The 13,022-nt window shown below is 47.2% G+C and overlaps 1 protein-coding gene across 1 annotated transcript in view; it reads right to left on the reverse strand.

Moving 5' to 3' along the window:
* Positions 1 to 981: 981 nt before the first annotated feature.
* Positions 982 to 13,022, reverse strand: part of PFKFB2 (6-phosphofructo-2-kinase/fructose-2,6-biphosphatase 2) — a 13,106-nt gene continuing 1,065 nt past the window's right edge. The window contains exons 5-14 of the mRNA XM_010178680.1: positions 12,886 to 12,942; positions 12,275 to 12,399; positions 11,713 to 11,920; positions 11,374 to 11,520; positions 10,680 to 10,784; positions 9,912 to 10,041; positions 9,125 to 9,187; positions 8,566 to 8,639; positions 7,013 to 7,215; positions 982 to 1,033 (exon numbers count right to left, since the gene is read on the reverse strand). Of these exons, the coding sequence (XP_010176982.1) occupies positions 982 to 1,033; positions 7,013 to 7,215; positions 8,566 to 8,639; positions 9,125 to 9,187; positions 9,912 to 10,041; positions 10,680 to 10,784; positions 11,374 to 11,520; positions 11,713 to 11,920; positions 12,275 to 12,399; positions 12,886 to 12,942 (1,164 nt within the window). The remainder of the gene's footprint in view (positions 1,034 to 7,012; positions 7,216 to 8,565; positions 8,640 to 9,124; positions 9,188 to 9,911; positions 10,042 to 10,679; positions 10,785 to 11,373; positions 11,521 to 11,712; positions 11,921 to 12,274; positions 12,400 to 12,885; positions 12,943 to 13,022) is intronic.

Genomic DNA, 13,022 nt, shown 5'->3' on the forward strand with positions numbered 1-13,022 from the left:
ACCCAGCTGCCCTTTGTCTCATTAAGAGCACTTCCCGAATCCGACGGTCGCTGCTGGGTCATTTTCCAGTAACAAGGGTTCTGGCTGATGTTGTAACCATTTACTGCTTTTTTTTGCATGGCTTCATCCAGGCTTGAATCCTCATCAAAAGCCTGGCAGTGGCCTCATTACTCTGGGCTGTGCTTCTCACAGGTATTGGTTTGTTCTGCCAAATCTGAGGAGGTTTTTTTGCCAGAAATATTTACCGCATCCCTCCACTGAATAGGATGTATCACCTTGCTGAAGTTCACCCGAGTCCATGCCAAAATGCAGTGAAAAAGATTGAATTTTGGCTCTGTAAAGCACAACACAAGGCTGCCTGCCCTCACCCCACAAGCACGGCCTTGCTCACAACAAGCCCCTTGTCACCCCCAAGCAGGCACTGACCTCCACCAAATATGTACAAGAATTCAGTTAATCGCAAATACAAACATAGGCTTTCTAGATGTATTTTTTTCCAGGTAACTCAGAACAAGCTGATTCATGTGCTGAAAAACCAGCAGCTTCCCTGCGGGCACCAAATGCTTCCCACACACTCTCCTGAATTCCCCATTATCTCCCCAAACCAGCACACAACAGCTACTTACAGCAAACAATAATGGAAGGTAACAAAGGAAACTAAATCTATTATTTTTCTTAAAATCTCTTTATTGTAAATAAATGCTGATGTGATATTTATGCTCAAGCACACAGAGTACACAACATACAGCACAAGTTTACACACATTGCATGTTTTTCTAAACCTAAAAAACCATTAGAAAGCACTAACACAGCAAAATTGCAAGTCAATGTGTAACATCTGTCTCAGTAAATGCAAATAGAGATGCAAACAGTGTCCAAAAGACAGAGGAGCAGTGGGAGAGGTGGAGGTGGCATCAACAGCAGAGATGGAGCAGATTTTGCTGGAGTGATCATTTTTCTCTAAAATGCCCCAGAATGCTCTCAGGGCAGCCACCGCTCATTGAAGGTGTCAGCGGCCACCACCACATCTGTGCTAGAAACAGACGGGCAGAAAGTCAGGGAAACAGAGAAAAAACACCGCTCAAAGGCTCTTCCAAATTCCTGCTTTGCCTGCCCAGCCCAGATGCTGGCTCCAGTCCAACTGACAGCACCAACTGCTGCTCATCCTCAGTTCAGGCTCATTGTGCAACTATTGTTTATTCGGGGGTATTTGCATGCAGGGTGCCAAGGAAATCAGGTGATTTCAAGGAAATATCTGGCACGGGGACCTGTCAGCACGATTGAGGCGGGGGAGATGCCACTGTCAGGTAGGATTCACCCACATGGCAACACTGATAACCCCAAATCTGCTGCTGCTCTGCTCTAGACACGTGCATTTACACCTTCAGAAAGTAAAAATGCAGGGGGAAAGGCTGTCATTAGACTTTAAATTAAAGCACCGAGGCACAACTGCTGCTGTCTGCAAGGGCGGTCAAGAGGCTCGATTCCAGCACAGCCCAAGCAAGGACCCACTCGATAGCAACGAGGGACCCCACAGCCAGTGACCCAAAACCCACACGATTTCTAGCAGTGATTAAACAATTACGACTGCTAACACAGTAGCAGCTACATTCATGAATCCTGGCAGGTAAAAATACATATTTTTTTGTCTCCTTACAACCACTAACCACCCAAGGACACAAATACAATTAACTCCTTCACAAGTAACAACAGCATAGTGTGCGTAAACATCCTACAGTACGTTTCTACTCCATTTTCAAGGTTTCTCAGCAGGAGCAGCCAGTCCAATGCAAGTTTGTGCGTTTAGACCATTACTGGAGAGTGACAGTGAGAATTACCACACAATGGCTAGAAATGTCTTCCTTCAACTTTTTTTTTTTCTGGCTTACTTCTAAGTGCTGTGACATTTAAAAGGAAAGAGACAGTGCTGCTCTTGCCAACCTGTGCCCCAGTGGGAATGGCCCGAGGAACAAAACTAATAAAACTCAGCTTCTCACCTGCTGCATTTCCTCCCTCCACATCGCAATAATTTCTTTACATCGATGCATGTTTCTGCTCCACATAAATCCTAAGAGGCCTGGATTAGTGCCTGGGCCTTCACTGTGACCCTTTATTTCCACTTTATCAAATTAAAGCTCTTGGGAGTGTTTAAAACAACAGAGTTTGAGCTAAAAATCCCCAGGCAAACCTCAGGCTTTGCAGGTGCTGAGCTCCGCCACAGCCAGGGCATCGGCATTTCTAGAGCACAGATCCCTACTGGCCAACGTTTATTTATTCATTTAAAGCAACCCCGGTCCCAGAAATGGCTCATATAAATCCTGGAGTCACTGGAAACAGCCTCCTGCTTCATACCTAAATGCTTCTTTCTTCACCTTGCCCTTTAGTGCAAGAATGGGAGGAGTGAGGTAAAATGGAGTTTGGCAAAAAAACGGAGTTTGGAAAAACATGAGTCAAGACTCAGGGCAGAAAACCGTAAATTTGGGGTATTGCTTACTCTGCACCTCGGCAGGGGATTTAGGTAACACGCAGCCATTGCACGAGCTGTGCCACAGGAGCGTTTCATCATCTATGCACTAAATACTAAAGCAGTTTAAACTCCGTTAAAGGCAGTATTATACATCAGACATTCACAGCTTATTCATAAGCAAGTTTTAAAACTTGTTGTGGGCCTAAAATCTGGTACGATAAAAAGACAACTGGTAAAAATCCTGTGCTTTTGCAAACCCTGCACACGTGGTCCCGCTGTTCTCAGACACCCAGCAAAGGATGCTCTGATTTTCTTTCCTAATAGATAAACGCATCCACAAAAACAAGGAAAAGTGCGTTTTGTGGGGACCATTTTGTCCTCATATGCAGTTAATTTTGCCATCTAACCAGGAGGAAAGACATGGGATGCTATTTTAACGCCCCAGAAAGGCCAAGGATACATTAGCTCACACCTATTAAAAGCAGGTTGAAAAAGAGTCCATAATAAATTTTTTCCAACCCCTCCAACAGACGTTTCAGTGTTCAGAAAACACAGACACAGCAGACGAGCATCACATTTGAGAGGAGAGGAGTGTCCAAAGCGGCGCAGGGCTCACTGTGCTCCAGGGATGCTCCACTCCCAGCATCGGGGCTCGTCCCAGCCACGGAAATCCCAGCCGAATCCGAGATGAAAGCGCAAACCTCTACACCGTTAAAGCAGCCATCCTCTGCAAATAAAAAAGGAATGACAGAGGTTACACCGTGCATCAGTCAGGAGATGGTAAAGCAGGGGACAGCGGAGCTCAGCACTGAATGGACAGACACTGCAGAACCAGTGGCAGAGGATCCAACCAGCTCCACAAAATCGTTATATCCCACAATAACCATCTGAAGATTTACTGATTTACTCCTATGCAAGCAGATAAGAAGCTGCTTCACAGTTCGCATTGTCCGTTAACCCCTGCAAAGGCCCGCACCAGCGGGTCCCAGTCTCAGCCTGGGACCAGACAAGCTCCTTTACTGGAACATTGGCAGGAGGCAGGCAATGACGAAGCAGGTTGGTTACCCAGGATCACTGCTTTTATTTGTCTTCTCCATAGGAAAGTACACACTCAGGACAAACGTAAGAAACATCACAGTAATAATAAATACAATATAAGTACAATAAATACTTAGTTTTGATAAAACTCCTTCCACTGCCTCACCAAGGGTCATTGCAGGTGAATTATGGATTTACAAATGCAGTCACACCAGTTCAAATCCGACAGCCAGGACTTCTTACAGTTACTGTTCATGTAGTGAGCACAGAAAATATTCAAGGCTCCAGCTTATGGTGCCCAGCGCCTGCTCTGCTCAGCTGCCGCACTTCTAGGTGCCGCAAACCCACGCGTAAATCCATGTGTGCAATTTGTCTGGTCACCTAACCCCCAGTTTTGCAATAAAAAAAAACAACTGGCACAGCTATGGAGTCAATTCACTGACAATTAACAGCAGTCATCAACATTTAAAATCCAACAGTCAGGAAATCCAGACACTACATATCTTCTATTTGCAATTAAGAAAACAAATGAATAAGTATATAGCTAAACAGCTTTCCTGACACTTAAAAAGTAACCATCATCAGGCAGAGGTAAGTCATAACAGCTGCTTCCATGCTACTTTGTTCAGCAAAACACCAGCACTATGAAGGAAGGTTTGTACTGGAATCGAGGAAGTTGGACAGTTATCTCCATTTCTCTGCAAACCCTCCCAGGAAGTTATTTGTTTAAATATAGGATAAAAACACTTGAAGCAGAGCATTAGAAAAGTAATTTTGCAAAGCTGGAATATGTATTCGTTTTCTAAACACACAGCTCCTTTTGGCTCAGAGTAAAGGCAAATCCAAAGGGGCAAGGGTTTGATTTTTATCCTAGGGATAACCTTCCTCTGATTTGATCCTACATTAATATTGCTCAGTGTAGGAAAAATTATTTACCGGATTTATCACAAGCACCCCCAGCTCAGATTCTTTCTCCTTTTCCTCTCATCTTCAACACTAAGGCCTCTGAAACCCAGGCAGCCAGGCAGTTTGAGGAGAAACGCTCCCTTCTGGCATCGCTGCTGGTGGGACCATTCCTGGTTGATGGGGGAGATGCCCCACAGCTCAATGCTTTGTGCATTTCTGCGGCTTTGGCAGGACATTATTTTTTAATTAAAATTGCTATCACTAACTAGAGACTAGGAGACAGAGGCATGTCACTGCAGCATCAATCCCACACCTTTGTATCCCATGAACTGTGTATAAGTAGCGGCGACAGAGAAAGATGGGGCAGTTTCATTGGGAAAATCATTAGAAGAGCTTCAGTGCAAGGACAAAGTGCAATTAAAAAGCTGCACATCCAAATTGCTAAACACATTCAAGCAGCAGTTTCTCAGGCCTGAAGCAACCCTACCTGGGCAGGGCTGGGAGCTGCGCCCATCGCTGCGAGGCCACCCAAAGCCTCTGAGGACACAGCCTGTGCCACCTCTGAGTCCACTCTTGGGCACCATCACTCTCAGGTGCTCCCCAGCACCACCTGCAGCTCCCAAAGATAGGTGAAAGCAGCTGGGGGTCACCCCAGCATGCAGGGACAAGGAAGGTGCAGAGCTGATCACCAGCCCCATGCAGGTACCCTGGGCCCCCACAAAGAGCACCTGAACTGCAGAGAAACTCTTACAAGACAAAAAACACCAGTGTTGCATGTACTGCAGGAGGCGAACACCCTATAAGCCTAGCGAGGGGTGCAGTGGGGTCTGCCACAGCCACCAGCACAGCAGGGACACGGGGACAGGCCTCAGGAGTGCGGTGAAGCGAGGGCATCACTGGGATTTCTGTGCAGGGCAGCAGCCACGGCCTCATCCCAGCCCCCTACTTGGGGTCCGAAAGGGACGCCAAGTCCTCACAGGTGACGCTGGCTGCTGGCTCCCTGCAGAGGCGGGACAGACAAGGACACGTTGTCGCCTCAGCATGGGAGAAAGGCAGTCCTGCTCTCTTTGCTCTTAAGATGCCTCCAAGGGGACGTGACAGCAAGGACACAGTGACAACTGCCACTGGTTTATCCACCCAGATGTTTCCCAAGCACACATCAAAGCCACCCAGCGCCCACGAGTCACCAAGGGCCGGGGCTAAGCAGCTCCGCTCCCATCCTGGCTATGACCCAACAGTTCCTGCAAAATGCCTGCGATCGGCATCATCCCCACACCCCGGCCCAGGCAGAGAGATGACATCAGTGGGGCCCACTCAGTACACACGACAAGGCTCTGCCCTGCAGCACCAGCGTGGAACATGCCAACCAACTGGGCCAGAAACGTAGCAAGCATGTTATTGCACAGCAAAAGGCATCCTTGCCGCTCCACACATTTGTTCTTCCCCAGTGTAGTTTCCATGCAATATTAATCAAGAGAAATCCTACTTACTAAAGCCACAGAGAGCACAGAGAAGCTGCTTTCAGTGGTACTCACAGGCAAGCATTTCCCCCTTGAGGCTGCAAAGGAAAGAGAAACAGCACAGGATAGCTCATAGTGTGTTTTAAAGATTTAAAAGTGAAAGTAAAAGCAGCAAAGCAAATCAGGACAGAAGTGAAGCAACCCCAAAGATTTCACATTGGGGAGCGCAGGGCGGGCTGTATGGCAACAGGAGATGGGCATGGCACGAACATTGCGGGCTGTGGCACCCGGCTACCTCCTGCTTTGCTGCTCATCCCAAGAGCTTCATTCAGGCGAGAGGTCCCAGCACAGCGTGATTCCCCATCCCATTCTTGGATTCTAAAGAATCCAGTAGTATTTTATTTTTAAAGAGCTTTGGTAATGATGGCTTTCTCTGCACGACAGCCCAGCCAAGACTCCTTCAAAGTCCACCACACAGCTCCTCTCTGCCTGCCTGGGGTCTCCCAGGCACAGAAAAACTCCTAATTTAGCAGAAAAACAATTTTAAACAAGCAGAGAAACAAATGGGATTTCGCATGCAACACTGATGGAGACCTAGGTGCTTTCAAGCTAAAAGAGATGCCAAGCACCGAAACCGAAACTGCTTTAATGCAGGCACCCAAGGAGCCCAAATTTTGCTCCACAAGCTGCTGATATTGGGATATGCACAGAAACGGGCACTGACAAAAATCACAGACACAAAGACCCCTACCCAGCTGCTCTGGGGCTGGCGCAACACTTGGCTGCAGCACCAAAGCAGGACAAAGAGGGTATTTGCAACTCTTCCCATTTTTTTTTCCAGAAAGCAAGACATTAGCCAGAATTAACCACTTGACCAAAGCCCTGTTGCGCTGATGGAAACTCGTCTGCATGAAGCCTAATTTTTAAAGTCTCTGGCACCACAATTCTAGCTTAATGGGGAGACTTTCGGGTTTTGTGTTTTTTGTTTTGTTTGGTTTGGTTTTTTTTGTAAGGGAATCAAATCCAAAATTATTTTCATGCGGGAACAGGAGATGGCATCCAAGCCCCAGGGAAAGGGCTGTATTTCCGAGACCACCGACCATGGCAGGTGATGATGGGGAGGGGGGCAGAGGGAAGGTACCACTGGACACCCACTTGCAGCTGCGGCTGCTCAGCCCCATCTTGAGCTTCCAGGGATGAGCAAGGCCCCAGCTGTGGGTCGAGGAGTTTGCTCCCGAGGCTGTAATGTCGTGGGCGCTTTACCGTGTCCACGCTGGCCCGCGGTGTAAAGCTGTTCCTCTGCATCCTGCCGGGGGTTTGGCTGGCGGGCAGGGTGCTCTGGTCCTGGCCGGGTAAGGTGTGGCAAGGAACAGAGAGGGGAAGCAGAGTTTAACACCAGGTCTCGCACCTCCAGCATCCCCACCCACAGGCACCCCTACGCTCTCAGGGCTGCGGCTCCACAAACCCCACACCTGTCTGCGCCGCTGCCTTCCCCACTGAGCATCACAATGGGAAAGGAGCAGCTCTGTTGGTTCATCTGGCTCAGAGTCCACCAAAAAGTCTGCTTTTTTAGCAGTTTTACTTCCTTTTGGGACTTATTTGTGTTTCTTCTCTCTCAAAGCAGCTGCATTGCCCAAGCAAAGCGAAGAGCAACAGGAGCAGCCTCTGACTCCTCCAAATGGGCAGCATCACCTCAACACAGGCATCGCACAGGGGCCAAAGCAATCAATGCCCAATGGGAAACCACCAGAACGGGACTAGCCACAAAAATCTCGCAGAATGTCCTGTTGCGCACTTTGCATCCAGTTGGGTTTAGCTCTGCAAACCCAGAGCAGGTTCCTGACTTCTCCATCCCTCATTCATGGTCCCCAGGGAAAGGGACTCCTTTACATTGGGAGACAAAAATCACCAGAACATCAGCTAATAGCTCTTTATAAAATGCAATGACAAGAGGCAGCTAAAAGCCTAAATACACAAAAAAAAGAATTAAAATGCAATGCACTTAGATTTGTCATGAGCTGTGAAAGTGGACAGCTACTTTGTGCTCTTCAGTTGGAGGTGTTAATTGCAGGCAATTGCTGCATTCAGGTTTTTTCATTTGCAAAAGCCAGCGCCTGAAATTGCAGCAACTCCCACAGTTTTGCAGTTTTGTGGACAGGCAGTTCCCTCAGCCAGGATTTCACACACAGAGCCAGTGCCAGCCCGCAGCATTTCCCCTGCTGCTGCAATGAGATTCTCAGCGCGAGGGAGGGGAACTGGACCAAACTCCCTCCACTCTAATAAAGTTTAGCAACACCAGGGGCTTGTAAAGGATTTGTAAAAGACACAGGAAATCTGCTGGGATTAGGGAAAAACCTTCGCTCCTCCCAGCCCGGTCCCTAAGGGTGGCAAACGCAGCCCCAGAGTCCAGCCTTACCCTGCCTGCAGCTTCAGAAGGAGAAACCTCATCAAGACCATGAGAAAAATTCACTTTAAACATCGTGGCAAGTCTTTCCGAAATTATCGCAATTAAAGCAAATGAGCATCAACAACGAACACCGGAATTTAAAGTGTGCATCCTGCATTTGCCCATTCTGCTTCCCAGAATAGCTCTGAAGAATTTCTCCCCCTGGTTGGGAAGCACAGTAACTCAGCCTACAATTAATCCTGCTTTTGGGGATTGGATTTTTAGGATTCCTGCACAGAAAGACTTACCGAGTTCAGGGAGGGTTTGTCACGGTGGGTGTTCACGGCCTCCACATTCAGGGTAATCGTCTCCACTTTACAGCCTTTACCATGAAGAAAGAGAAGCTTATATGAGGAAGGGCACATTATTAAATATTGAAAACAGCATGGGAAGTGAGCAGGAATAAATTTGTTTTGTTTTTTGATAATAAAGATCACAAATAAACAGTTCACTCTATGTTTACACTTTAACTACTTTCTGGCTTTGACCCTCTCTGCAGAAGGGCTGCCCTGTGTTATGTGCACTACAGGTCTATACAAAAAAGCCATTTTTAACTGCTTGCAGCTCAGAGCCGAATCAGTGCAGGCGAAATCCACAACCATTAAGAGAGGCCACAGGAGAACACATCCACATTCACACCTCCTCTCTCTGTGTCCCCCCAAAACCTTCCCACACTCCAGTGCTGTAGTTTAATATACATTAAAAATATATTTACAGCAAGTGCTGCCACACACAGACACAAACTGGTCCATCAGATGCACACACACACACAAACCAGGAAAAATTAAAAATAAACCCAGTATTTACCGTATGCAACAGGCGTGAGCTTGAGGATGGTGTGGAGGGGGCAGCGCAGGTAGGGCAGCTCATCTAGGGCAGAGGTGGGTGTTATGGGGGGCATGACAGCTACCCCCGTCTCCCCGGGCTTGAGGTGGGCCCTTTGCCACAGCAAATGTTGAACACCAACCGCAGCCCCCCTATGCCCCGACTGCCCTCCCCAGCCCTGCAAAGTTTATTAACTTTATTGAAAGTTTTATTAAACTCCAGTACTGCTCACTGGGGCTTCATAAAGGAGCTTGCAGCAGACTGGAACCGGTTCCCAGGCCAGCCAGCCACGCTGAATTATATGACTAAATACAGAATTTATGACTCATTACAGAATTAATCCTAAAGTCATTTGGTTGAAAAAGACCTCTAAGACCATTGAGCCCAACCATAACCTGTCCACTAAAGACAGTTATGTAGCACTATTGCCAATCCTTCACACACTACTGATGCATCCAAAAATGTTTTCTTTACATTAAAAAGTAATCCCCTAGAGACTGTGTAAATGGGCAAAACAGCTCCAGAAACAACGGCTGAGCAGAAACCAGCAAGGCACGCATCTGCGTTTCTCACAGAGCTTCTTGCAAAGCTCCATGTGCTCCTGAAATGCAATGGTTAAAGCGCTTCAGAAAGCACTTTGTTTTCTTTTTTTAAGCAGCCCTTCCATTGTGAAAAATCAAAACAGTAATTACAAGCCACCCTCCCAAAAGCTCTGCAAAGGAAGCAGTGAGAGAAGCCAGCCCCTAAAACCGTGCATTTATTTTTGTACCTGCGCTCTTGTCAAGAAAATAAGCCAAGAGGCACCTCATAACCGCCTGGTGGGAGATAACCAGGACATTGCCCTGGCGCTCCAGCTCCATAATTACCGGCTCCAGACGCTGGACCAAGTCCTGGTAGGACTGAAAAACAAACCAGAAATTTTTCAAGGCATTTTGTAAACAGCGGCTTAAAGCAGAAGTAGCAATTACACAGCTTCGCATCCAGGGAAATATCAGTTAAAATATCAAAAAGCAGAAGTTATGGATGAGCCAGTAAATACGGGGGAAAAAAGCAAAGAGCAGAAAGTGAATTTAATGTCAGCAACCCTCAGATTACAGAAGGGTTGAGATTACTGGTAGCTCTTAATGAGTACTGCAAGAAAAACAAACAAAATAGTAAATTATCACAGAATCACAACAGGGTTGTGAAGTAAAATGAGAAATGACTCCATACCACATCCACAATAATTTTCTTTCCAAGATGATTTTTCAGTGACAGGTCAGGCCAAACGAGCAAGACACAGAAACCCATCTGTGTCAGAAGCAAGCACCAATGGGCTCAGCAAGAAGCCAAATTAACAGGATTGAAAGGCATTGTTTGCCCACCACAATAAAAGAAATCAATAAACCTTCCTCTAAGAGAGAATTGAGGATGCTCATGTTTTCAGTTTCTCATCCAAATATTAGCAGGAAAAGTTAAAATTAAGTAAACTCCTTCAATGGTACACATGTATTTGTTTTACGTATGCTGTATCTTGTTATTTGGTAAGGGTCTTCACCTCGCCTCCAGGATAACGATAAAGATATTTCTCTTGGTCCCTCAAGGCAAACTCGTCTGGATACTTGGCTTCAATCTCCGCATAGGTCATTTCTTCACACACCCCCTGAACGAAGAAGAACCCATCAGTCACACCACACTTCAACAGAGGTACAATGTGAAAACAGCAAGGGGCTGCAATCAGCAATGCCATTAGGTGACGAAAATTTTTGTTATTGTAACAGACCCAGACACACACCCAGGGCTTGTGCACCACACGCCCAGGGGAGTTTGAAAAGGATGGGGCTTCTGGTTTTATTTCAAACCCCTCAATTTGCCATAGATGAAACCGAGTGCTCATTTCCACAGCAACAATCCTGCAATTTCTTTTGCCTGGAAGAATTAGAGTGGGAGCAGCAACATTTGTCCACTCAGGCTGGTGTCACAGCTGTGGTGACAATCACCTGGGATGTTCAGGGTTATTTTCTTTCTATTCTATTTATTTTTATTTTACTTTAATTCTCTCTGAACCTTCACAGTAAAGTCCAGCAGCTCCAGGCATTGCCTACCCCATAACAAACCTCAAAATGATGGCTGGAGTACACTATACTCCAACATGGTTATAAATGAATGGGAAGTAATCAGGTTTATCACAGTTAATTTGTTTTTAAATGTTATTCTCCCTCTAGAAAAGCTACAATCAGCATTTCACTCACAGCATCGATCTCATTGAGAATCTTCCACTGCTCGTACGTGACCCCCAGTGACTCAGCCGTCTGGATCGTCCTTTTTAGCTGGCTGGTCCACACCTTCAGGTCAACGATTTCCTGCTCTTCAATGAACTTCTTCAGCGCCTGAGCAAACTAAGAAAACAGATGGCGGGGTCAGGAGGGAGCAGGAGCTGCTGCCGGTCAGAGCATCACTGCAAGGGCTGTAGCGGTCGCGGCAGATCCAGCTGCAGGGCTGCCCCTCACGAGGGGGATGCAGAGCCCAGCTCTGGCCCTGGTCACACAACGCTTTACACACACAGCGACCCGGCCGCTGCGGACACATACCTGCTTCCCGCGCGGCGACAGACCAGAGTCCCCACCAATCTTGCCAACAAGGTTATAGTCACTCTCACCGTGTCGGCAAAGGTAGATGGTACGCGGCTGGACATGAATGTTCATTAGGTAATAGACGATTTTACTCTGGATGTAATCCTGGACTCTGTTTACTAGGAACCGCTGGCCCACATTGATCACTTTAATGAAGGAAAGATCTCTGGAGTCAACATAAAATAAGAACACCCACACGACCGGTTTTAAAAATGAAGAACGTGCATCTGCGGGTGTAATCTAGCTATTTATCCTCTAGTAAAGGCATCAGCACTACTGCTGGGTCGCTTCAGCAGACAGAAGAGACACTGAACTGCTGGGCTTAAACAAGGAGCTGCATTACGCTAGAGAAAAATTCTTTCAAATCCCCTGGGACTTGAGAAAACCACCTTCACACAAGCAACTGCATTTCAGGAGGCTCCAGCAGATGCGTTACAGCATCCTGAGTCAGCAAACAGCAGCAACAAAGCAGAGCAGCTCATGTGTGCAAGGCCAAAATGCACCCCAGGGCTTTGCTTACTTGTCATATGCATCAGGATCGAGAGGCTGGTAAGTGACCTTGTAGCACTCGATCCTCTTCAGGAAATCATCCATCACGTTCTCCCGGTTTCTCTCTGGGTAGTCAGGGCTGGAAACTTTCACCTCCTGATCAACAGACAGCAACGCTTTGTGAGAGATAAGTAAACTCAACACGGAGCAAAAGCAACGCTGAATAACATTCTTCACTTTTGAAACAAATAAGCATTGTCTAACAGTGCCCTGTGGAAAAATCTGCTCCTGAGGAGGAAACAAAGGGCGACTCTGAAGGCGCTGTAGTGCTTGGCCCTGCGACAGACACAGCTGGCTCACAGTTAGCTGGCCCTGCAAGCCACTTGCTGCCTGCTCTCCCTTGGCGTGAACACACGCTTCAAGGTCAAGCATTTCTCAGCTTCATCTGATCTCCATGTTCTCACATAACTAACTGCATCTCTAGCTTTTATAAACCTGCAGACCATAGCTGCTTATTTCCAAGGTGAAATGTAAAGGCATTTGCAGACATTCCCGAGAGCTACCGTAGTGGTGACCTTGCACCGAGCTCCCCAGCTCTCATGGGAGGCACTGGCAGCCAAGTCTGGAAAATGTGGCACGCACCAGGATGTTGGCAGCGATGACTTCGGGATCGTCACAGACAGACTCCACAAAAAACACCTACGAAGAAAGCAAGGGAGCGTATTTCAGAACCTTACCCTGAATCAAAACTCAAGAGCTCCTGCGCCAGGGAGAGCAGG

The sequence above is a fragment of the Mesitornis unicolor genome, unplaced genomic scaffold, assembly GCF_000695765.1.
Source record: "Mesitornis unicolor isolate BGI_N332 unplaced genomic scaffold, ASM69576v1 scaffold20662, whole genome shotgun sequence".
Taxonomy (NCBI): domain Eukaryota; kingdom Metazoa; phylum Chordata; class Aves; order Mesitornithiformes; family Mesitornithidae; genus Mesitornis; species Mesitornis unicolor.